Raw genomic sequence first — 25,699 nt, forward strand, 5'->3', positions numbered from 1 at the left:
GCAGGACTTTGGATGCTCTTTTTGGAGGAGCAATTTTATGTTGATAGAAGAACTGAGCAGAAAGCACAGGAAGCTTCCTTTGGCTCCCTGCCTTCTAACATTGTTTCTCCAATTAACATCTGGCATTCTTGTGATGGATTTGTTACACTTAATGAGTCGATGTCAGTTCATTATTATTAACAAAAGTCCATGTTTCGCATTAGGATTTCATGGTTCACTCTTTTTCTTAACATGGTTATGGGTTTTAATAAAGGCATAGTGCCCCGTAGTCACCATTATAATTTCATACTGAGTACTTCTGCTCCCAAAATAGCTTGTGCTCCACCTGTTAATCCTTATCCCTGCCCCTGATTCCTGGATCTTTTCACAACCTCTGGCGTTTTGCCTTTTCCAAAATGTTAGTTGGGGCTCAGTGATAGACACTGAGAGCTTCCAGACTTAAGAATGACTCAGTAAAAAGGGCTGGCACTTGCAAAAATCATCCAGTGGAGACCACACGACTCAGGCCCAACTCACACATCTGATCACAAGTGGCAGGGGCCAGATATTTCTTGTATTGGGCATTGGTCCACCAGGAATTGGGGTCAACAGTGGTAGCTAATAACATACAAAGGACTTCAAAAGTTTGGAGTAAAATGAAATTAAAAGATAAAAACTACAGACTCCCCTAATAAAATGTTAAAAACAAAACAAACAAAAAAAACCTACAAACTTTATTTCTCCACAAAGGCTCCAAGATCAAGGTACTTTTGTAAGCAGTGAACTCAGTCTCTTAGTTCATCCCTGAAGAACTGAGTCCTGGGAATTTAACCATGTCAGTACAGTCTTTTTATATGATTGACTGGAGGCAAATGGGTACCTTAAAAATTGTTTTTTAAATTTTAAGATTAGGAAACACAAAGGAGTTCTTAATACTATCGTGTCAATGGGGACCCAGTCAGATAGGATAGCACTGCCCCTCTTGGTTTCCTAGACTAACTTCTCAGGATTGGAAAGTCTTGTCTTGCTCTATAGGAATGGCCAGTGGCATGGGACTGCTGGCTGTGTGGGTACCCCCAACTCATCCTTTATGACACACCACCAGGGCTCCACTGGGTGGCGGGGAGGGGGCTGTTTAGAAGGGGTCAGATCAGGACTGTAAGGTGGATACCTTATGATTTTCCATGAAAACTTGCAAAATCCCCCCTGTTGGCTGAGAGGAATGAGCAAGAACGTTGATGTGGTGGGGAGGACCCTCTTAGGAGGTTTTCTTGGGCATTTTTCTGCTAATGCTTTAGCTATCTTTCTCAAAACGTTCTCATAATAAGTAGGCATCATCATTCTTTGACCCTCCAAAAAGTCAATAAGCAAAATGCCTGATCATCCGTAAACACTCTGTCTTGACCGTTTTTTTCTTGGCCAGTCAGTCCCATCTCTTGTTCGCTGTTGCTTTGATTGTTCTCTCTCTTCAGGAGTAAGTATACTGAGAATGCCACATTTCATCTCCTGTTGGAATTCCTCACCGCAGTGCTTCTGGATCGCGACTTCACCTGTATAAAATGTCCATTGTAAACATTTTGTTTAAATGTTTGCTCTCATCTGCGGCTGATCTGGGTGCAACACTTTGTGGGTGCAACACTTTGGCACCCATTAAGCAGGAAGTTTGTTTAAGTTTAATGTTCCAGTCCGAATTGTGTAAACCCATTGAGATGTCTCTGGTGTTGGCTGTTGTTTCTACTGGTGATCGTCAATTCTCTTCAATAAGGGCACAAACAAGATTATATCCTAGCAAACTGATTTGGATGGTCTGCTGCTGCTGACTTCCTTTTTATCATTTCATCCCTTTTAAAAATGAATCAGCTATTTGTAAACTGCTGGCTTCTTTGGGGCATGATCCCCATAGATCTTTGTAAAGCATGAGGATTTCATCATTCTTCTACCAAAGTTTAACTGTAAATTTTGTGTTTGTTCTTGCTTTAATTTTAGCAGGATTTATCTTGTGCAATCCTGCCCTTGATCCGTGTGATTTTTCCATCACCATTAATTAATCTTCCCATTACCCTCCCAACCCTGGTGACTAGTAATGTCTTCAGGCTCCGTCCATACTGCCATGTGTATCAAGATTTGTTTCTTCTCTTGGCTGAGTATTCTATGTATGTACCACGTTTTTGTTTATTCACTCACCTGCTATTGAGCAGATAGACTATTTACACCTTTTGGAGTCTGTTTTCTTACTTCAAGGTATGTACCTAGAAATGGAATTGCTGCATATATGACATATCTATTTTTAGGTTTTTAAGGAAATGCCTTGCTGTTTTTCATAGCAGCTGAACTTTTTGCATTTCCAACAGCAGTGGATAGAGTTGTAATTTTCCCGCATCCTCACCAGCATTTGTTATATTTTGTGTTTTGTTTTGGCCATCCTAGTGGAAATGAATGGCACCACCCCACCCCATCCACCCCCGGTGTGGTTTTGATTTGCGTATCTCTGATACTTAATAACTGAGCAGCATGCTCTGTGCTTGGCGGCCTTTACATCTCATCTTTGGTAAAACGCTTGCTCAAGTAATTTGCCCATTTTATGATTAGACTGGCTTTGGTGTTGTCAAAATTTTATATATATTTTGATTCTTAATTCTATCTGTGGTTTCTTTTTTTTCTATCTGGTTTCTAACAATATTTTTCTGTTGTAGCTTGTCTTTCATTTTGTTTTTGTGTGTTTTTTGGTAAAGTTTTTGATGAACAAAAGTTTTTAATTTTTCTGAATTCTCGGTTTATTTTTTTCTTTTTCTGCTTGTAATTTTGTTAATTCTATTGTTGAAAACCAGGCTAACCATATTGTTCCTGTTTGTTTTCTTAAAAAATGTTAAGGCTTTAGTTATATTTAGGTTCTTAATCCTTTTTGAACTTAGTTTTATATATGATGTAAAGTGAAGATCTTGTTTCCTTTTTTTCTCACATATGCAATTCCTCTGCTCATCGTACTATGCAGCCACCACCACTGTTTCCAAATGTTTGTTACCCTTAGCAGACATCCAGTGCCCCTGAGCAGGTGTACGTGTTTTCCCTCCCTCCCTCCCTCTCCCTCTCTCCCTCCCTCCCTCCCTCCCTCCCTCCCTCTCTCTCCCCCACCCCCCACCCCCCTGCTCTGGGGAACTTTTGATAAATTTTGGTCTCTGCACATTTGCCTACTCTAGCTATTTTTATAAATTAGATCATACAATGTCTGTCTATAGTAGCTTGTTAATGGATTCTTTAGATTTTCCAAGGTCCATGTTGCCTGCAAGTAAATATCATTTAGATGCCTTTTATTTCATTTCACTCCCTTGTCATCCTGATTAGATACTCTTTTGAACAGAAATGTCAAGGGCAAACATCATCTTGTCCCTGATTGTAGGAGGAAAAAACACCTAGACTTTTGCTTTTAAGCGTGATGTTAGCTGTATTATTCTTGTAGATACTCTTAAGGGAAGTGAGACATTTCTGTCCTTTCAATATGTTTACCCCACTTAACATAAAACTACCTCACAAATCTTTTGAACATAATAAGCGGTTGATATATATGTAGTAGATAAAATCTTTCTGATAGTTTTTTTTAAAAGAGAGTTCTCCTTAAAGAATTAAATCTGAATTAGATTTCCTTAATGGATTGAATCTGAAGAAGCTTTATTTCATGAACACTTGCTTCCCTCCTCTGACACAAGCAGTAATGGCTTCTTATATTTGGTATTTGTTTCATTTAAATGATCAAGTAATTTTTTTTTCTGATGAAGTAGCAGACCATGCTAAATATGCTTTCAGTTGTAGTTCTTTTTGTGTTACTATTTGTGAGAAAAATATTTATTTCCTCAGATGGACTAATAAAAGCCAAATTACAGATTCCCTCAAACTCTCAGTTTTTAGGTCAGTGGTTCTCAACCTTCCTAATGCAGTGGCCCTTTCCTAGAGTTCCTCGTGTGGTGGTAACCCCCAACCATAAAATCATTTTCATTGCTACTTCATAACTGTCAGTTTGCTACTGTGATGAATCGGGTGACCCCTGTGAAAGGGTCACTTGGCCTCCAACGGGGTCACGACCCACAGGTTGAGAACCACTGCTCTCGAGTGTTCTTCATTTTCCAGTTGAGCAGAGTGAGCTGTGGTAGCCTGGCATTCAGTCTGCCATCTGTCCGAGCTGAGGGAGTGCCTGCAGTCTTTCCTGCTAGACCATGGGTGTGTTCTACCAGCAAATATGTTTATTGGGGGAATTGGTCACAGCGCTCTGCTTGTAGCCTCCCAGCACTTGAGACCTGTGTAATCGGCACAGCCTAACATCATGTTAATATCTGTGTTGGCCACAGTTTATGCAGCCCAGTCACTGCATTGGCCCAATTAACTTAGGAATTCTATATAGAGGCTTTTGGTTTAGTTTTTATTTATTTATGTTGTAGATACATAGAGTTTATAAAGAGATTATAAATCTTTACAGGAACAAACAACTTCATCTTTTTTCCATGGTAAACGTAGTTGGTTTGAATCACCAACTGTGCAGGCTACCAGCCAAAAGTCACGACACTGGGAAAAATAAATTACGCTAAAATTAAGGACCAGAGATGAAATGAGAGATGTTACAGAGTAAAAGAAAGGGGTAAAAGCTGTTGTCTTTGTTTTCTCTTGTGACTCGCGTAACTGTATGGAACAGGAGTTTGGGAGCGTGCCAGAGACTCCTGGGGGGACGGGAAGGTTACGGATGGCCTTGCGGAGCTCTGACAAAAGATCATCGATGGAGATTTCACGCCTGTGCCCTGTGATCAAATGTCTGTACACTTTAAAACCATGTTCCTCATTGCAGTCCCGTCTGTGTTTCAGATTTGTACTATGGCGGGGAGGCGTTCTCTGTAGAGCAGCCGCAGTCCTTCACCTGCCCCTACTGCGGGAGAATGGGCTACACAGAGACGTCGCTTCAAGAGCACGTTACTTCCGAACATGCGGAGACATCAACAGAAGTGGTAAGCAAAGCAGCCTTGGTCCTAAATGTTGTATGGTACATTTTCCTAAAATAAATGGAGCTAGGTGCCTGTTACTGTTTGCATTTTCATTATAAAAGCATCTTGTACCAGGGCAGCGTCCGCCTCCTAGGAGACTGCGTTTGGATGAAAAAATACCCTTCTTTTGTCCACAGTCGCCTTTCTTTGCCTCTTGGTATAAGCACAGTTCTGGGAGTCTTGATCCTCCTCTCTCGTATGCATTGGAAAAAGGTTCAAAGCACTCGAGCCGGGAGCCCTGTCTTTTAACAATATTCTGCTACTTGCCTGCTTTTTCCTCTAGAGGCAGCCTTCTCAAGGAAATTGAAAGGTTTGGGTTAGTAAACTATAGCCCATTCTCAAAGCACATCCCTAATCGTGGTTTCACACACAGACAAGTTCTTCCTAGCCAGCAGTCCCCTGTGAGTGCACCACACTAATTCAGGGTCTTGAGAGGTTTAGGGAGTCTGTGCTTGACGTGTGAGTTGGCGTACATACAGCCTCACGAAATGGCAAAAGTATACTCGGTGGGCGCTCACCACCCCATTTTAGTGGTAGTACTAGGTAAAGTGAAGACTTAATATGAACTCTCGGTGTTGAATTTGGAGAACTTGGGCAAAAAAATGTTTTTCTATAAATTGTATCTATTTGTATATAAAAATTTATATTTATATGTCATTTTATTTATTGCAGCAACTAATAAACCTTAAATATACTCAAAATGAATTGACTGAGACCCAAAGAAAGTGGCATGTCAAAGACCCTTTAAGTAGTAATGGGCAGGGCCACGTGTTTGAACTCAGCCAGAGCTCATACTAAGCACTGCCCTCTCCAGCCTGTGCTGTAGCCACAGCAGTACTGACATGCAGAATGAATGCAGTTTGACTCTCGATCCCATTTGCATTGCTCCTTTGAGACTAAAAGTTACTGTGAGATGTATAGTTCAATTAGTTGACAAACTTGCACTAAGTTGTCCTCAAGCCATTGCTGTTCTCCATTCTTGGTTTTTCTTCTGTAAAAGTGACTCAGCCTTCTCTGGCATAGTCTCAGGTAGCAGCGGGAAGAAGCCTCACTTAATTGCATCTGCAGCCTGGTTGTTGGAGAAACGTTGCAGTGATTTCTCTTTGATTTCTCTTCTGGTTGGGTACTCTGTTCACTGTATACAGTAGAGGCGCCTTTGTTATAAAGTAGGCATTCGTATTGTGCTTCCACTCTTTATTATGAGTTGGATGAAAGTTACAGGAAAGATCAGTTTTCCATTCAACACTTCACACACATTTCTTTTCATGTCATTGATTTGAATCTCTGCAATGTAATACCACTTTTTCCCACTACCTCCCTGTGTTTTCTCTCTCCATTCCCATTGCCTTCCTAGCTCTTCTGACCCTGGTTGCTACTCAACAGAGTTGGATCTAAAACATTATCTCTGTGGACTATGTTATGCCCATTAACCGAGGTTTCCCTGAGACGATAGTCCCAAGCATCCTGACTCTTATTCTTTCAAGGTGTTTGATTACTTACATCTTAAGAAGTCTTCCCTGGGTATGCCCCACCCCACCACATTCATGGATATATTTGCAGCAAAGGTGAATGCTCATGTGCAAATATCTTCTCTGAAACCTCTGTGTTCATGAGTATGCTCCCACCCTCGCCTACAAAATCAGGCACCCTACCGTGGTTATTAGCCCAGAGATGTTAGTCTACAGTTCTTCCATTGTCCCATTGACCACAATTACCACCCAGTCTCCTATCTCGAGTATTGGTGAATCCAGTGGTAATTTATGTTCATTCCATGAACAAAAAACAAATTACTCTGTTTTGGAAATAAGACTCAACCCCAGAGGAGCCTTGCTTTAATTATTTTAATCTACATACGTTGTGAGTTTTGTTGCTTTACCAGATTTATTTGTCTTTAAAATGTTTTCATTGTAAACCATATATAAATTGTGCCATATTAGCCAATTTAAAGTGCACAATTCAATGATGAAAATTACATTCACCTTGTTTTACAACCATCACCATTACCTATTTCCAAAATGTTCTCAACACTTCAAAGAGAAGCCTATTAAGCCATAACTCCCCATTGCTACTTTTCCCAGGCACAGTTGCCACTTGGTGATCGTTCGTAAAGAGTACAGCCTAGAAGACCCTCTGGGACAGTTGGTTTTGTTTTATAAGGCCGCTATCTGCCAGGGTCATTACAAACAGTACACAACAGTATGCTTGACACACATCGTTTACTGAGTAAGTACTCACTATCCACCACTGGGTTTGGAATCTGTCTTCCACAAGTTGGATTCAGCTGTGCACCCTCATTAAGGTGGCAAACTTTCTGTACATGGCCCAAGGCAGTGGCCAGATATATTTTTCAAACTAGCTTTTGTGGACTGTATCAAGGGTTACTCCCTCCTCAACAACTCTTAGCCTTGGCATGAGTACCACATCTGCCTCTGTTCCCATCCGTAACACGTAACCATTTGAAGTGAAAATGACAAGCATCTGAGAATCTTTGATAAAAACCTACAGGCTTGTTTTTGTTTCTCTTTTAATTGTGCCAGTGGCACCCTAGATCCAGGCGTGAAGATGGCTTGCTAACGAGTGCCTGTCCTGACCGACTGATGCGTGTGCCATGCATACCATTTGTTGACCATTTTGAATGTCTCCCAGTATCTAAAATAAGCGTGGATAGCCCTTGTAATAATACGTTGTTTATATCTACAGTCCAGGAGCTATTGCTCTGTCTGCCCCCTTTTATGATTAGTGGAAAGTTTTTGAAGTATGGGGTTCAGGAGTGACTCCCATCTGTTTTCTGTTGGGAAAGATAATAGCTATGTAAACAAGGGCTCGTGGCTGCTTTTCTGTTCCTGTTGGTATTTTTTTCTTTTCAAAGCTCGATTTGTTGTCATGCTTTTTCCCCTTACTGCGTGTTTTCTGCAGTGTCCTCTAGGCCACCCGCTTGTAGCTCCCTATAGGACCTCACTCTGCTAACCAGCATCGCTTTGGAACGTTTATGGGCAAGAGAATATCACTGTCGCCTCTAGCCAAACTTCTATTGGTGGAATAGCATGTAAGACATAACAAGTAAAAAAGTACACCAAAGGTTCGTTTTGTGTGTGTGGAGTAACCATTCCCTACGATTTCCAAAATTTTCCATCACCTTTAACAAGAAACACCCTGAACGATGACTCCCCTTTCGCCTTCCTTCAGGCCCCTGGTAACCACTAATGACTTTTGTTCTCTATACATTTGCCTCTTCCAGATGTTCCGTGTAAGTAGGCATATACATGCTACGCTTTTGTGAGTGAGCCAGGTCATGCTGCATAATGATGTGTTCAAGGCTCATCCAGGTTGTCTCATCAATCCAGACTTTATTTCTCTGTATGGCTTAGTACCAAATGTTCTCGGGTTCAAATTTAAAACAATGTTATAGTCATGAGGGACTCACTAGTCCAATTTAAGGTTTGACACTCCTTTTTTGATTAACTTAAGAAGGCGAATCAAGAGTCTTTGGAGTGGTATGGAGGGGAAAAGAGGCCAAGTATTTTCAAAACCAGGTACTATGGAAAATCATAACCTCTCAGAATGCATAGTCGAGGTGGCTATTGGACACAGACTTTTAGAGGAACCAGCAATGACGTTGTTACACGTCAGAAGCCAAGAGAAGAAAGGTAACAATGATTTTTGTTTGCTGGTATTTAGTGTACAGACTGGAATGAGATTGGGAATGCTGCGATCCTAGTATAAGATTCCAGAGAACTAAGCAATCGCTTGCTAAAGAGAATAATGAGAAAGATCAGGTAAAGATCCAAAAATGGTCAACCAAGAGGGGGAAAGTGGACAGATTTGAACAATTACTTAAGAAAGTAAGGTGTATCTGCCTGTTAAATATCTGTGTGTGTGTGTTGGTGTTGTATTTTTAAGGGTTTTAAAATTTTTTTCACTTTTTTTTAATTAAAATTTTTTTTACTTTAAGAGTACATAGATCTTTGTTTCCACTTACACGAGACACTCTTTGACACTTGCCAAATGAAAAGAGTTTTACTTAAAATACGGTAAAAATTCAAAATTAAGCACAATGTGGTTTTAAACCCTCCTAGTAGCCCCTGACTAATATTTGGAAGATTGGAACAACTGACCTAGTTTGGTTGAGGGAAGATCAAATTCATATCCATCAGCCTGGCAGTTAGAGTGAGCAATAGAGAGCAAGTGAGATTGTGCACGTATGACCAGCTAGCCAGGACGGTCGGGGATCATGGCTCCGATGCACAAGCAGGTTGGAGAAACTACGAGGTCAGCAATAAGAATTTAGCAGCCTCTCCAAGGGAGAAAGATGAGGCTTTCTGTCCTCTAAAGACCTACAGGGGCCACTTGACCTTGCCCTCTGAGTCACAAGTCAGGTGGCAGTGATTTGGGATTGGTTTTTAATGTAAAAGGTCATTAAGAAAGGATCCTGATATTGTTAAAAAATATTTTGGGATGATATTTGAGCTGACTTGCACTTCAAGTAATTTCCGAACCTTTAGGGTTTTTGTTTGTTTTTTTGTGTTGTTGGGGGGGGTGGGGTGGCGTGTGTGTGTGTTTCAAACTGGAGTATGGCTTTTATCACTAATGGATGATGTATAATTAATCTCCCTTCAGTTTTTAATGTAGTAACCCTATTGTAATTTCTATGAAAAACATAATGCCCAAAAAGTAAAAGCACTTTTGGCTCACCAGTATTTCTTTCTCACTAGAAAATTATGTTATAATCGATTATTCTTTTCTTTCTTTTTTTTTTTTTCGATTATTCTTTTCATGCAAGTAGCAGTCCCTTATTATTTCTGTCATGTCACTACTAGGAACTTTGTTTACTTTTTTTTTTTTCTTGGCGTCTTGAAAAAGAGTTGCGATAGCCTGCGCTGTTGCAGTGTTTTGGTATCGTGCGGTAATAATATATCCTGCCTCCTTTGTGTTGATTGTTGCTGAGATGTGTTTGTAACAAATTGAGTTTCACTTTTGAAATGCCATGATATTGTTATGCTACAACACACTAACTTATCAATAACCATCAAAAAGTGATTCTGTACATTTCTCACAACCTCACTCTAGACTATTTTAAGTAATGCTAGGGGGAGATGGTGGTACATAAAAGGACTTTTAAAATATTTTATTGTTTTAAGCTGAATCTCATATTATTATGAGAATAAGGTATCGGTAGCTTTTATAGGAAGGTGTTTGTGCTAGTATTTGTCAGTAGTTGGTTATATCTGGGAGGGTTGTGTTTGGGGAAATTTTTCTTGCTCTGTAGTATTCCTCTGTGTGTGTTTTTTTTAAATTTCATATGGCAAAAGGGAACACATGTGTTTTCAAAATAGGAGAAATGTCTAATGGGATGGGATTGCTGGGTAGGATAGCAGCATTTTTGTTGTTAGACGCCAGTGAGTTGATTTCCAGTCACGTATTAGCAACATTTATTTTAAATCCTCTGGCGGCACAAGCTGGCTTTTTCTTGTCCTGTGAAGTAAGTACTGGTTGGTCATGTTCAACATGCAGAAAGTTGATTTCAAGATAGTGAAATGTGAACATGGTTTGCCGAAAGATTCCTAGGGAGAGTAGTATAAATTAAAGCTAGGGGTCTCTGGTAGTTGTTGGCAAATTAGAATTAGTTTTAATAGTACTCAGTTATAGTTCTAACAGTACTAAGCCTTGTCTCCTCCCTACAATTTTATTCTGCCTAGTGTACCCTGGGGTTAAACACAAAACAAGTTCAGATTATTTGAATATGCCAACCTCTGCCCTCATGGCTGAGGTCATTTTCCCTAGGATGCTCTCAAGCCGGGCCTTGCTTGACAAACTGGTTTTGCCTTTAAGAAGAAAAACATACAGAGTTTCTGTCATCGTGAGACTAATTTAATCTCATTTTAAAAAAAACACCACAGAGTTAGATAGAGTCCATTTCTAATTCTTCATGAAAATTTTTGTTTGATTTTGGCTTCTGGGTCCTCCTTCCAACCTTTAAAATTCTTATTGACCCTATTAAGCAATATCAACAAGTAAACTACCCCCATGGAAGTAGGGGAGGGAATCGAATTATGATGGGCTTTTGTGCTATCTGATGATGGATGCTCTATTTCTCGAGTGAATTCAGGCCAGCATACAGGCCTGGGACAACTTGGAGTGAGCTGAAGTGCTTATTGTAGCCAAGTTATGGTGTAGGTTTTGTGAGCTTCCACATCATCATATACATTTGATTTTAATTTCTAAAATACAAGTGGCAGTCCTAACCCAGCATTAAGATGTGGGAGATGGAACTTAGAGGAAAAACAAATTAATATGAAATAAACCCTACTTAAGTATAAATCAACTTAAGTATCCTACTGTAATAACAGAAAAGCATAATCCAGTTGAACAGTGCACATTCAAAACCTAAATGGTCTTTTTTTAAATACTTTTATTGGGGGCTCTTAGATCTCTTATCGCAATCCATCCATTCCTCCAATCTGTCAAGCACACTTGCACATATGCCGCCAACATCATTTTCAAAGCATTCTCTTCTCACCTTAGCCCCTGAAACCCAAAAGGTCTTTTGTTGGCCAAAAGAATGGCAAGGTACAAGCAGCTGCCAGGGAGATGGTTCTGGGAGGCCCACATAGCATGGGTTTTTCCACTAGTCCTTTATGTATGGAATCAAAACAAAGCTCATACGTAGTTTTCATATTATACTTTAAAATAATTATAAAATAAATTTCTGCTTCTGATTGAGCAGGAGATCCAAAACCCGAAGTTTTTGGCCTACCAGTGATTAGCTCAGTAAAATGTCAACACACACACCCCACCTCTTTCCTAGTATGCATATAAAGGCATGGGTGGGATATGTGTGTGGCTTTTTGTTTTTTTCTTGGCTTAAAGTTCTACTGACTCAGTTTAAAACACCCTCAACATGGAACTTATATAAACTTTAATAGTGAATAGAAACTATTTTAGTTTCTTGATATTTAATCTAATACTTGTAACCTAAAGTATTATTATCATGAGTTCATTAATAAACTAAAACCCACAAAGTAAACTGATTGATTCTGACTCGTAGTGACCCTGTATAGGGTTTTTGGGGCTGTAAATGTTTACAGGCAAATACAGCCTCATCTTTCTCCCATGGAGTTGCTCGTGGGTTTGAACAGCTGACCGTGTGGTTAGTGACTACTTTAAAGAATTAGCACGGGGTAATTGTGCTCATTACAGCCTTAGAAGATGCTCTCAGTTTATGCGGACTATTTATGTGCCATAAAATAGGGAGGACTTTCAAAAAAGTGATGTTTTTAAATTGTGAATTGGCTGAAGTTTACAGAGTAATTCAGTTTTCCATTCAACAATTCATCCACATTTTGTCTCATAGCATTGATTGCCATCCCCATAGTGCAAAATCACTTGTTCCTCTTCCTATGTTTCCTGTTTCCATTTCTCTTTCTCCTAACCCTCCTGAACTTCGTCTTTGGATAAGTACTGTCTTTTGATTATCACCCTTAGAGGTATTTGTCTCACCAATGTTGTTATTGCCCTTGCAGACCTGTTTAGCTGAAAATTGTTCAATTCCAAACCTGAAGGGCAACTTAAGGGACATAGTCTTGGGCGTTCCACCCATCTTTACACAACCAGTAAGCCTGATCAAAAGAGACTATCTTTGTAAACATCTTTTAGTTACCTGGTTCATAACTCAACATGGTGAACCAACCATATAAGCCAGCAGAGCTGTGGTGAGTAGCCCAGAGAAGACTACCTAACTTTTTATACTAGAAATCCGTATCGTATGAACACGGGAATGTTCTTTGATTAGATATTATGTTTTTCCCTGTCTTGTGCTTATTATTTGGGGGAGGGGGAGTCAGTTCCAAGAAGGATGAAGACTGTAGCGCTCTGACAAAGGACGGGTTCGTCTACATTTGAAACACCCCACCCTAAAAGAGGAAACAGTTCAGGGCTTAAATCCTCAACAGCTAGTTTTCAGGAAGCTTTGGGTGCCGGTGGTAGCCCCAAATCTATTGGCATCATGGAAGCCTTTCTCTGCTTCGATGGTCTTTGTTGCAGGGTCCTTGTCTGTTGTCGGCCTTGACTTTGTATGTTGGCTGGGGTGGGGGTAACAGAGACTGTAGCTAGATGGGTGATGGCCTGCGGGGCATGGAAGGGCAGGGTAGAGGGCATGGGGAACCACGTCGGTGGACACAGTGAGGAAGAAAAGCTGTCAGAGTTCATGGGGGTGATAGTGGCACACCACTTCTTTACAGGCTTGCACAAATAAAAAGGAAATGTTTCTTGTAACTTTTCTTGATGATTAAGTTAATAATTTGACTCACTAATAGGAATAGGGAGCAAGAGTGGGGAAAGCAAAGAATTTTCACGCAATGAGGGGACAAAGTAAGAGGACTCTGGAGGGTGGGGCTGCAGAAAGTTTGCATGTGAGAAAAAGTGTGGGTGCCTGAGCAAATATTAACTGAGTTGTTAGCGGTAAAAAGGAAAGGGTGAGGGGAGCACCCCTTGTGTGTGCATCACCCCACTTCGTTACCCTCAGAAAGACAATGAGAGTTATGAAGGGTGGCTGGATAATTCCCAGGCCATTTATAAGATTGCTTGGAAAGGGAGCCTTACAGAGGCTGTGTTTGTTTCCCGACCTTTTACAAGACTGTACCTTCATGTATCACCTGAGAACATTATATTTAATTGATGTGAAACGAGAAGACGACAAAATGGTTGTTTTCTGCATTAGTCAAATTCTTAGTGTAAGATACTGGTGCCAGCAGGCAGCATATGGAAAACACGGCTTCTGTGCATACAGACCTTGTGGCATGACTAAAGACCAGACTGGCTTATCGACACAATCGGAGAAATGAAGAGAGTACTTGGAGAAGGCCTTGAGCCAAGTCTAAAAAAACGGTGTAATTTTTGGACAGTGGACCAAGCTCAAAAAACCAAATTGACTGTGGTAAAGTCAATGCCAGCTCACAGTGACCCTGTAGGACAGGAAGAACTGCTTCTGTGAGTTTCCAAGATTCTTAACTCTTTACAGGAGTAAAAGCCCTGCGGGTGGCAGCTCAGAGTATAAGCACTATGCCATCACGGCTCCTTAAAGGTGGGTAGAGAAGCATTATCCAAAGGTGAAGACAACCTGAACCCACAGTGAGTGTTGAGAAAGAACATAGTGGATGGAGGGGATGCCAAGGTATTGATTGTTTGAGAGATAATGGGAAACAAAATTGAAGGCTGAGTGAAACCGGTATAAGGAAACCTCTAAAACCAGAAAATGTGTCCATTTGAATAATAAATAAAGAAGGATTTCAGCACCTTTACAGAATAACTATTTTCTCCACTGCTAGCCCACGTGGCTTATCCTTTGAGAAGGGAAGACAGCAGCCCTCGAGCGGCTCTGCAGCTCTTCCGAGGCCGCCTGAGCTTCACCACCGGGACCACGTGGAGGTGAACGGAGCAGGAAAGCAGTAGAAATGACAGGACAGCTGTGCTGCCCATTCCAAGACTGTGCCCATTGCCAGATAACTGTTGTGTCAAATGTGTTACCACCAGAAGTAACAATAGAGGGAACTATAACAGCTTTTTGAGCCCATAATTTCAAAAAGAAAATGTTTCTGGTGAATCTAAAGGTAATCTGATTTAAGAATAGAGTGGTCTGAGGGGCCAGCCCCAATCCCAACTACATGGACAGCCCTCCCTCCCACCCCCCAAAGAATTCACTTCAGAGTACAGCACTGAAGCTGCAGCTCAGGGAGAGGGATATGTCTGATCACAGCACACGGGAGCAAATGAAGGGGGAGGAAGAGAGAGTGGAGCACACCCTGGCCCACCAAGCCCTGAAGATATTCCTGCTCACAGCAGCCAGTGCACAGAGCGGACAGACCATAGTGCCGGCCCCACTAGAGACATGATGTCCTTCACTGACCTATAGTGCTACAGGGGACAACGCTGGAGACACTGGGAGAATTGCACCTGATCTGACCCCACCACATTGAGGCGAAACTCTTAAGGGCATGCAACAGAACAGCAAAGGGAACAGAGCAATGAAGTCCCGAGGGAATACCAAAAATAGGCTGTGGGAGCAGGGCGTAGGCACCTCACCAGAAAACACTCCTAAAGGTCAATAGACCTTGAACTATGGCTTTTCTTTTTGGCTGTTGGTTTTGTTATTGTTTTGTTTTCTTTTGTTGCGTTGTCTTGTTTTTGTGCATATTATTGTCTCTGCATATCTTAGCTAGATAAGATAGGTGGGTAAACAATCTAGAGGAGAAAACAATGAAACCAACAGTTCCAGGGGGACATAGGAGAGGGGGAGGCTGGGGAAAGGAAGTGGGTGTTAACAACCCCAGGGACAAGGGAACAACAAGTGATCCAAAATCGATGGCGAGGAGGGTGTAGGAGGCCTGGTAGGGCTTGATCAAGGCAATGTAACCGAGAGGAATTACTAAAACCCAAATAAAGGCTGGACATGATAGTGGGACAAGAGGAAAGTAAAAGGAAATAGAGGAAAGAACTGGGAGGCAAAAGGCATTTATAGAGGTCTAAATACAGGCATGTACATATGTAAATATACTTATATATGAGGACGGGGAAATAAATCTGTGTGCATATATTTATAGGTTAAGTATTAAGGTAGCAGATGGACATTGGGCCTCCACTCAAGTACTCCCTCAATGCAAGAACACTTTGTTCTGTTTAACTGGCATCCATGATGCTCACCTTCCCGACACATCACTGAAGACAGAGTAGGTGCATAAGCCAATGTGGTGAAGAATGCTGATGGTGGTGCCCCTCTATCAAAAGATAGCATCTGGGGGCTTGAAGGAAAACAAACAGCCCTCTAACTGAGATGCAACAAAGCCCGCATGGAAGACGCACACCAGCCTGTGTGATGATTAGGTACTCCAGTCATTGGTAGCAACCTGTCACTTAAAAAGTCACTGGTACTCATGCACTGGGGGCTCCTAGAAGGATCTCCACCCCGGACATTAGGACAGGTTTCCCAAAGGGTTGCAGACCAAACCAGGAGGACTGATGGCTAGACTGGGGTCTCATGACACCGTATTACACATCCTATTTTGGTGAGTGACTTCTGGAGTCCTCAAACCTGGTGAGTTGAATCTAAGATTCAACTATTGGTCTCTCCCTGTCTGAGGGAAAGAAGAGTAGGGAAAATCAAAGCTGCAGGGAAACAGTTGAATGGCTAATGAACTGTGCACCTCCAGTCCCCAAGACCCCGAGATGCCCGGCTATCACTGCCCACTGCTCTGAAAGGGATCACATTAGAACAGCGGTTCTCAACCTGTGGGTCACGACTCCTTTGAGGGTTGACCGACCCTTTCAGGGGTCACCTGATTCATAACAGTAGCTAATTACAGTTATGAAGTAGCAACGAAAATAATTTGATGGTTGGGGGGGTCACCACCACATGAGGAACTGTATGAAAGGGTCACATTAGGAAGGTCAGGAAGCACTGCATTAGAAGGCCCTTGATAGAGTGGGAGAAAAATGTGGCACAAAACTCAAAAGCACACTATTGACCAAGCTTAGTGGTCGAATGGGAAGCACTAATTTAAGCTAGTCGGTAAACCTCTTGTTGACAGTTTGTCGTGGTCTTAAGCTGGTGTTTCGGTACAGTCCTCCTGTCCCAGTAATAGATCTGTAACTGTATCGTATGGCAGCAGACGTAGGTACATGCTTGTTGACCAACGTGCCAGGGTGGTAGGGTTATTCACCTACCTTCTATGGGACCCAGTAAGGACACTCTGTCCCTCACGCTTCTCCCTTGCCACTTTCTGGTTCTCCTGTTTTCTTTTGCTCTCCTTTTCCCCTCATCCTGTCCCTCCGTTACTTCTCAGAATATAAAGCCTTGCCCTATCTGTGTTTTCATCCTACAACATGAATCAGGTAAAACTTATGTCTTGTAAAACTCTGAGCAGGCCCCTGGGCCCCCCTGCCTTGGAACCTAGCCCCTCTCCGTCTCCTTGCTGGAGCTAACTCAGAGAGCCACAGGGGCCAGCCTCTCCCACGGGAGCCCAGCGTAGTCTCCGTTTTCTGGGCCCACCGTCCAGACTCGGTGCTCCTCCGCCCTCCTCTACATTTCCCTGTGGCTTCAGAGAGCACTGCAGCTGCTGCAGCCCCTGCCTGTACCCAAGGGCAGTCCATGTGAAGGAAACATTGTAAATATAGGAAGATGCCCTTCCTTTGGGTGGTTAGTTTGTCTGCTTGGAAGTACCACGCAGTCTTAGGATGTTGTAACAAACTACAAACAGGTCAGTGTCCTGGGTCCACTGTGCAAAATGAAAACTCAGAAGTCACCCAACTAGCTTGGTTTCTTTTTGAATAACTAGGGCTTATTCCTTGTTAGTTTCTTTGGGTTCTTTTTCTTTTGTTTCCTTTTGTCTTCAGTCAGCAATCTGGCAATCTCATGAAACACAGGAGTGGTACAGACAGTAAGCCTGAAATTCCTCATCAAGGGAGTAGCTGCTCTAGCATGTTATAATCAGATGTAGTTGCATTTCTCAGTGAAAGATAAAGACCTTTCTGACATCTAAGAAAGGCAAGGAACAGGCCTGTCGACCTCTCATTTACCTGGCAGGCACGTTCCATCGTGACCGCCCTCATTGTTTTGCACTTTGTCATAAGTAAGCATCATTTCTCATGGACATCTCTGGGCTTTCCTGGGTATTGTTAGGGCGATTACTTGATTAGCCTCATCTATTCTGAGTTCTGAATAAGTGATCAGGACAGCTGACTGGGCATAAGAGGGAGAGAACCACTCAGGCCAACCTTGCTTTCTAGGCCTTAGAAGTCTTTGCATTGTCTTAGCTGCAGATAAGACTCTGAGGGGAGCCTGTTCACCCCTCCATGCTTGACCACCATCCTTTTCCAGCCTCACCTTCCCCCGGCATCCTGATCTCCAGTGCTCAGCAGATTCCGAATTTTACTTCGGGGGAAAGAATTGTGGCAGATAGTGCATGTGCTGACCAGATGGATTCCCTCTCCTGGGTTCAACTTCATTACCCGTGGCACAAACTTAAAGCTGTAACAATACATCTCCTGGGCTCCCTTTGATCTTGCCTCTCTGCTGCAGACCTGCCTTCCTGGCTCTGTCTTTAAGGTCCACTCTTGGCGAGCATTCTTTGACGGACCATCATCTGCGTGTGGTGGTTTCTAGAAGAACGCTGAACCTTTCCTCACACTTCTTATTCTCTCTGTCCTTCCTGTCCTTGAGTTCACTCGTGTGGAAACTGCTGTTTCAGAAGCCACTTTGTGGAGCTACTGAGGCTTGCCCCACCATTGTATTCCTACTTTACCCCTTCCATCTCTGGCCCTGTCACCCAGAGAGAGATAGGTCATCTAGCTTTGGTCTTGACCTGGCCACAGGCTTCTGATCCAGCATTGGTTCCTGAATGCGTTGCCCTTCATTTTCTCCCAATCCTTACCGCCTCCTCTTTTTATATTTAGGAAATCAGCTTCTTTTAAAAATGGTTCCCTGTTCTCTTGCCCCATGGAAATTCTGCTCGTAAATATAAATATATAGAGAATGTTTGCATACTGGCAGTGATCATGCACTACTTCACCGCCCCTGGAGACTGGCTGTCAGTTGTCTTACTCGGGGAGGGGTGGGGGGCAGGTTGTAAACTTGTGACTCAGCCTTATCCATTCAAGACTGAATATCAACATTAATGTGCACTAAATAGCACATTTTAAAATGAAACCTATTTATGCTAGACCATATAAAGGAATTGATGAGGTTGTTAGTAGACATTTCTAGGTCTGACCCAGGACTGCAGTCGCACACAGCTGGGGTGTTAGCTGAGAGCTGCAGTGTGTTTCACACATTGAAAACACGATCATAGGAGAGGTTGGAGAAACATGTGTGATCGGTGGGGTCATATATTAAGCCCGTTGTCTTTACTTTCGTTTCAGATTTGTCCAATATGTGCAGCGTTACCTGGAGGCGATCCTAATCATGTCACAGACGACTTCGCAGCTCACCTGACACTTGAACACAGAGCCCCTAGAGATTTAATATCCTTTTCATAGGCGACAAGGGAAAGAGTGGTTTGTAACACTTGTCATTTTGATTCTTTTTAAGAACAGTGTCCCTAAAGAGAAAAAAGCCAATCTCCAAACTTTTATTTACAGATTCAGCCCTTTCCAAAAGCCAAGGTGCTGTGTCTCATATTCATGTTCTCTCTCTCTCTCTCTCTCTCTCTCTCTCTCTCTCTCTCTCTCTTCAGTGTTCTCAAGAGCACGGGAGCCATGTTTATTCAATGTAATGTAACTTGACTTATCCATCCTCTGTCCTTTAGCTCATTATAACCTTACTTTTTTTTCGGTATTAACTACTTTTTCTATTTATTTGAAGCACAGTAAAAAAAATTGGTACACTTTGGAAATTCAGTGGCACAAGGTACACTGCCATAACTTGAGGGACATTATACAGTTTTAAAAAAAAAGGAAAAAATTTCTCCTGTTTTAAACACTGCATTACATAATTTTAACCTGCCTAAACAGACCATTTACAAATATTAGGTCAATAAATTGCTAACATCCATAAAAAGGTAGCTTTCTTACTAAAATGCAAGAATTTAAAAGGTTGCTATCTAAACAAGAAGACAAAACAAACTGGACTGAAAGCCTAGATGTCACATCTAAAAGCGGGGCTTTTTTTACTTTTTTAACAGATAGATGGGGCCAGGTCTTGAATTTTTCAGGCAGATGTAGTTATACCAAAAGAGGGAAGTGTTAATCCTAGTTAAAAATCTCAGTAGTTCAATGTAAAATGGATTAGTGTCCTGGCCCCTCTTCCTCTGCTGGCTTGCCCTGATGCTCCTAACACATGTGGGGGCCCCCTGCTCTAGAGAGAGCCATTTTGTGCCCAGCCTCTGAGTAGGATAGCATAAGACCAGATGCACATCTAAATCCCCTTCCCACTTTCATTTCTGTATCCTTTTCCCAAGCCTCTCTCTCAACAACTTCTAGCAGCATACTTCCCTCCCCTACCAGGACAGTTAGTCTTGTAAACATAAGGCTTCTAGTTTAAGGTTACAAATTGTTTTTCAAAAATGATTACCGATTTAAAATATGTGTGTGTGTTTCACCTATTAAGTCAGGATTTTGTTACTGTGTGAATGTTTCTATGACCAGTCAAGTTTAAAGCAACTGAAATATTCATCAGAATGCTGCTTTTGCATTTCTAAATGTGACTTCATCCCTCAGATTGTCTCTGGGCAATAATCATTCAACCTTAGACTATTGAGGATGAAACTCAGTTGGCAGTGTTTTAATCCTACAGCCGCAGTCCCTTGCTTTTCATTCCTGATTTTCTCATTGGATATATGACCCTTTCTGTTTAGGGGAATTATCCTGGGACTGGCTTGAGGAATCAAAGTGCTATCCTAGCCTGAGATAAGAGCTAATACATAGGGAATAAAGGGGGCCACTTTCTCAGAGTGTGAAGAAAGTAGCGTTTTTACAGAAAACACAAGAGGAGTCAAGAATATATAAGCCTCTGAGTCACTTTACATTTTGTGCAAAATAATCCTTTACAATACCCGCAAGGCTTGCCTCACTCCCCTGTCCTGGAGAAACTAGACAAATAATCGAAAACTTAGCTGGCATCCTGGACTTCTCTGCAAGTCCAGGGCCCTCTGGTGAAATAGGTTTTTATTCAGTTAACTTCCCATCTCATATGTATCAACTTGATAAGATTTTTGTAAATGCCTTTAGTTGCCAAGAAAAGAGTAAATTGTGCAGCACAAGGGAGCCACATATATTACATTTTAGATTCCTAGTAAGTGTTACCACTAAGTTTTAAAATGTAAAATGCTGGCTTGGCAGTAACTGTTGGACATCAGGGAATGGCTTTTGTGTAAAAGCCTCTAAATCTCAAGCACCGTGTATTTTACTTTTCCACAATTTTGCTAGAATTCTAACCTGTATGTCACACCAAGCTACTCTTATGAAAACAGAATAGAATGGTCTTAGCCTCCCTTTCTGCAGAACCCAGGCTCTGTCCTCATGCGTACCATGATGAAATGGCACACAGTATCGTTGTCAGGGGAAGCCAGCCCCTAACACATCATTACGGGTCCGGTAGGCACAAATTGTACAGCGATAATAAGTAAAGATCATAGTAAAGTTACAGAGAGCATGAGAGATAGAAGTGAAGTATTGAAATAAATGGAGTCAGACACAATTCATGGTAGCATGCTCACCTCTGCCCCGCTAGATGGTCCACGTGGAGGGAGAGAGAGAGATTTAATGCTAGCCCAGGCCTTTCATATTCTCTGGGTACGTGCAAGCCCCCTAATCACAGGTGAGGGCATACATCACTGGAAGGGGCTGACCTATGGGTAACACAGTAAATGAGAGGGGTGTGGTCCAGGGATATACACGCAATAGGAAGAGGGATTGGGGGTATACATGTGACAAGATGGGCGGACCCTAGATTCAAGATGGCAGCCTGGCCTTAGTCATCCTTGGGTGGGTTTGACCTCTCTGCGGTCTCCTACAAGGAAACAGACAACTGCTATCCCTATCAGAAGGGAGTGGGCCCTATTTGTTGTGGGATAAACTGGTGACTACTTGCTCTAGATGGTTGATAACCCTTAGGGAGAATAACACCTGACCTACTTCTGATGACCTCCAAGTATAGTCATTCCCAAGCAGCTGTCTGGCATAGATTTGGGGGAGACTGCTAGGGGGAAATTCTTCTGTATCCCACATGTCGTGGTACCTGAGGGCCTCACGATCATTGGCCTGTCACTAACGGCTGACTCACTGGGCAGTCGTTGAAAGCCTTAGGCTTGCATTGTAGAGCTCTCCTGTCTGGTGTACAGCCAGCTGGCCCCTCCCACATACTGGCCTATTTGGAAAGAGCATAGGTTGCACAGGAGTTTGGGTGACCCACATTTAGGGGGGTAAGTTGGTTGAGACTTTCGAACATTTAACTTCTTTATGTCCACATGCGATAAGCATGCACACACGTGTACATGGTTTAAAATGTTTTGTGTCCTTTTCTGTATTTAACAGCCCTCGTCGATCTAAGTAGGGACATTTTCTATCTAGCTTATAGGCTATTTTAAAATACCTGGCAGTTTAGAAAACCATGAGCAACGTTGAAGTGGTATTTTTCCTCTCTGTGAACTGGTTGGGTCTTTTTCTTAACTTTTGTGTCATGATGAATCGAGTGGTGTCCGACATGTACGTCGAATGTTCCACCCTGGCCGGGGATTAGGAGGGCCTCGCGCCCGTAGATCAAACATGCACTTTACTAGCAGTTCTACTGGCGGACTTGCTTCTTCTCAGAGTTCATATTCTCCAAGCAATAGGGAAGCCATGGATCCGATAGCTGGTAAGTGGCCGCACATTAATAAGGGAATCCGGGGATGGGAGGGACTTCATTTTAAAGGGTTTTGTGGAGTTTGTGTTCCTAGACATACTCGCTGATTACACTCCTTTGTATATTCACAAAATCCCCAAGTGTTTTCTGAGTATGAAATATATTAAAAGCAGACCACACACAGCTGTTCCTAGTCTGACACAAGAGATTAAGAAATGACTTCTTATATTTACGGCCTCCTTTGAAACCTCCAAAAATCATAGGGTAGGCCAGAATTGAACTTCAGCACTCCATGTTTTAAACCCTATTAAAAAATAATAATAGTTGACAAGGCTAAAAGATTAAGCTCTCTCCATTGAAGAAAATAAAGTAGGGGAAAAAAATTTTAAGAAAATGTAGGAATTCCTTTGTCCTTGCTTTGGTTTGCGAACTCTATTGCGGAATATGTTGAAGACTACATGCTCTAGCCCGAGGAGTTCCTATTGAAACACCTGACCGAGGTGTTGGAAGGTAAGTCCTGGCCTGCAGCGGACATGAGGGCTGGGTGCGAGAATCAGGCTCTTTGTCTCGGGGTCTGAGAGGGGCAGCAGGCAGACTGGGTTTCAGAATCTGGTTTGTCCATGAGGGCAGATCAGTAGCTCTCAAAGGGGTGTACACGGTGGGATGTTTCTCTGAAACCAGCCCTGGGGCACCTTACGGAGCGCCATCAGATACTAATGCTTAAATGCTCGATCGAAAATGGGAACAATTTTTCTCACAAATATTCTTTTAAGCATAAAAATCTTTTAAGCATAAAAGATTTTAATCTTTTAAGCATAAAAATAAGTTCAAAATAACACTAATTCACAAAACAATAAACTGGGCGGGGGGACCTGTTCATTTTACTTTGTCCATTTGTTTGATAGAAGCAAACTTATTTGTTTGATAGAAGCAAACTTCAAAAGTTAAAAAAAATCTCTACCGACAAAATTTGAAGTTGAGAAACTCTTCCTTACTTCCTGTCTGGGAAAAGCTGTTTATGTTCGTGCTACTTTCCATGAAAGACTTGTATAAGAAAACCTACGATAAAGCAACAGTGAACAAGAAAGGAAAAATTCACTCAGTTTTAATTTTGAAGAGCGTTTGCTGGTCTGGGATAATCCCATGTGAGAGAGAGAATCACAGACACACGTGCCAGGCAGTCATTACATGGCACTGAAATGAGAGTGCAGGGACAGAGCCCACGTCATGCTCCATGAGTACAACCGACCTGTTTCATAAGGAGCCTCGCTGTCGCTCTAGACTGAGCATTGGATTGGTAACTGTGAGGCCAGGGGTTTGCTGGGGGAGGAAGATGAGGCTGTCTACTGTCATAAAGATCCACAGTCTTGGGAACCCTTTCTGGAGTCACTGTGCGTCATCAACTCAGTGGCAGTCGTTTTGGATCAATAAATAAAGTGAGGCCAGGACAACACGTTCTTGGGAGAAAATTGGACTTATTGAGAACTGCCCGTGGCAGCGGTTCAGCTAGTGCCAGAAAAGTAGCTGGGAAAGAGGTGCTACTCAGAATGACCCAGTCCTCCTGCAGTGGTGGCGTTATTACTCGTTAGTGGGCTGCTTGAGTTTCTGCTGTGTGTCCGGGGCTCTTTGAGGACCTGGGAGCGCAGCAAACAGAGGAAGGGAGCCCATAACTGGACCAGTAAATACAACCCTCTCGGGTGCTAAAGTACTACAAGAAAGTACAACTGCATCCGTCTATCGGGCAAATGGTTTAAAAAGCAAATTCTTCTGAATGTTTTGCTTAAAACAAAAGTAATTATTTCCGGGTTACTGTCGGTTTGTATTTGCATTCCCACACACAGCAGAGCTTGCCCTGTGGAGGCACTGTAAGGTGTTGTGCTCCCAGGTGACTGAATCTCTTATCTATTCATGATGCTCTTTAATGTTCCTCTGTAGCATTTTGTTCCCCGCGATAGTTTTTAGCAGCCTTTAATTGTCTTCATTTCTCTCGGCAGAGCTTTTATCTCAGCTATCAGGAGTGAGACGCTCTGCAGGAGGACAGCTTAATTCTTCTGGCCCTTCCGCTTCTCAGTTACAACAACTGCAGATGCAGCTGCAGCTCGAACGGCAGCACGCCCAGGCAGCACGGCAACAACTGGAGACCGCACGCAACGCAACCCGACGTACCAACACAAGCAGTGTCACCACTACAATCACACAGTCCACAGCAACAGCCAACACAGCTACCACAGAAAGCAGTCAGCAAGCGATCCAGAATTCCCAGTTTCTTTTAACAAGGTAGCTCATTTATTTACGCATCATTTTGTTGGAGAGGGAATGTTTTATCAGCACTGCAGATCCTGAAATGATCTCTTCTCATTTGTGCATAGAGAGCTTCTTAGAAACTCTACCTTTTGTTACACCCTTAACACTCACAGATCTAATCAACACTGCACGTGCACGGTTTCCCAAAGAAGCTGATAAAGGATGTTAGATAAAGTAGAAATCCTACTCTTGTTTTCATACTATATTTCATCACCCTAATGTGTATCTCCTTCCCCCTGTTGCCGGTAAAACTTATACACCATATCATTACATATATTGCTCATTGCATTTACCATCATCGTTGACATTTCAAAGTCTGCTGTGAAGCATTAAGAGGTACAGAAAAAAATTTCATAATACAGGGTGGGATTTTGTTCTGAGTATTTATTTTAAAGGAAGAATTTAAATCCCTCTGGTTGGCACATAAAAAGTCAACTCTTGAGAAAAGTCGTTTTCCCACCACACAGCCCTCCATCCAATGGAGGACAGTCTTCTTTGGCATTGTATATGACTTTTAAGAATATAAAAGTTTTTGTGTTTTTTTTAAGAGCAAAGTAGGTTCACCTTGTGTTAATTTGGACTTTTTCATGGAGCAGTTTCCCCAACCCCCCCCCAAAAAGAAACATACCCATAAGATGAAGATGGAAAATAGTATATCAATAATTTCCAAAATTACGTACAATTGTGACTCAGTTTCTTCTTTTAAACCTTTTTAATAGAGTGGCACATGTGCATCCTTATCAATAACGATGGGGCTTCAGAAAAATCTTGGGGAAATGGAGTTAGACAGTGGTGGAGTTTGTGAACTCTGGGGGAGGTCAGGTGCTCACAGGCATCCTCCCTGAGGGCCATCAGTTGCCAGACTGCAGTGGGCCTGCTCCCTGCTGTTACGGAGAATGGATGCCTACAGTCATCTATTTGGTTCCTGTAGGTGGGGTTTGCACCCTACTGATAATGGTTCCTATGGAGGTCCAAAGAACAGGTCAAAGTTAAACTGCCATCCTAAATCTAGGACCTGCCCATCTTGTCACATGTGTACTCTTCCTGCGTGTATGTCCCTAGA

General features: G+C 42.3%; 1 protein-coding gene across 2 annotated transcripts in view; it reads left to right on the plus strand.

Moving 5' to 3' along the window:
* KCMF1 (potassium channel modulatory factor 1) overlaps nucleotides 1–25,699 on the plus strand; it is an 83,407-nt gene that overhangs the window by 51,661 nt on the left and 6,047 nt on the right. For both annotated transcript variants that reach the window (XM_075563067.1, XM_075563068.1), the window contains exons 3-6: nucleotides 4,828–4,967; nucleotides 18,912–19,013; nucleotides 22,170–22,344; nucleotides 24,327–24,609. In XM_075563067.1, coding sequence (XP_075419182.1) covers nucleotides 4,828–4,967; nucleotides 18,912–19,013; nucleotides 22,170–22,344; nucleotides 24,327–24,609 — 700 coding nt within the window. The remainder of the gene's footprint in view (nucleotides 1–4,827; nucleotides 4,968–18,911; nucleotides 19,014–22,169; nucleotides 22,345–24,326; nucleotides 24,610–25,699) is intronic.

This window comes from Tenrec ecaudatus, chromosome 11, assembly GCF_050624435.1.
Source record: "Tenrec ecaudatus isolate mTenEca1 chromosome 11, mTenEca1.hap1, whole genome shotgun sequence".
Lineage (NCBI taxonomy): Eukaryota > Metazoa > Chordata > Mammalia > Afrosoricida > Tenrecidae > Tenrec > Tenrec ecaudatus.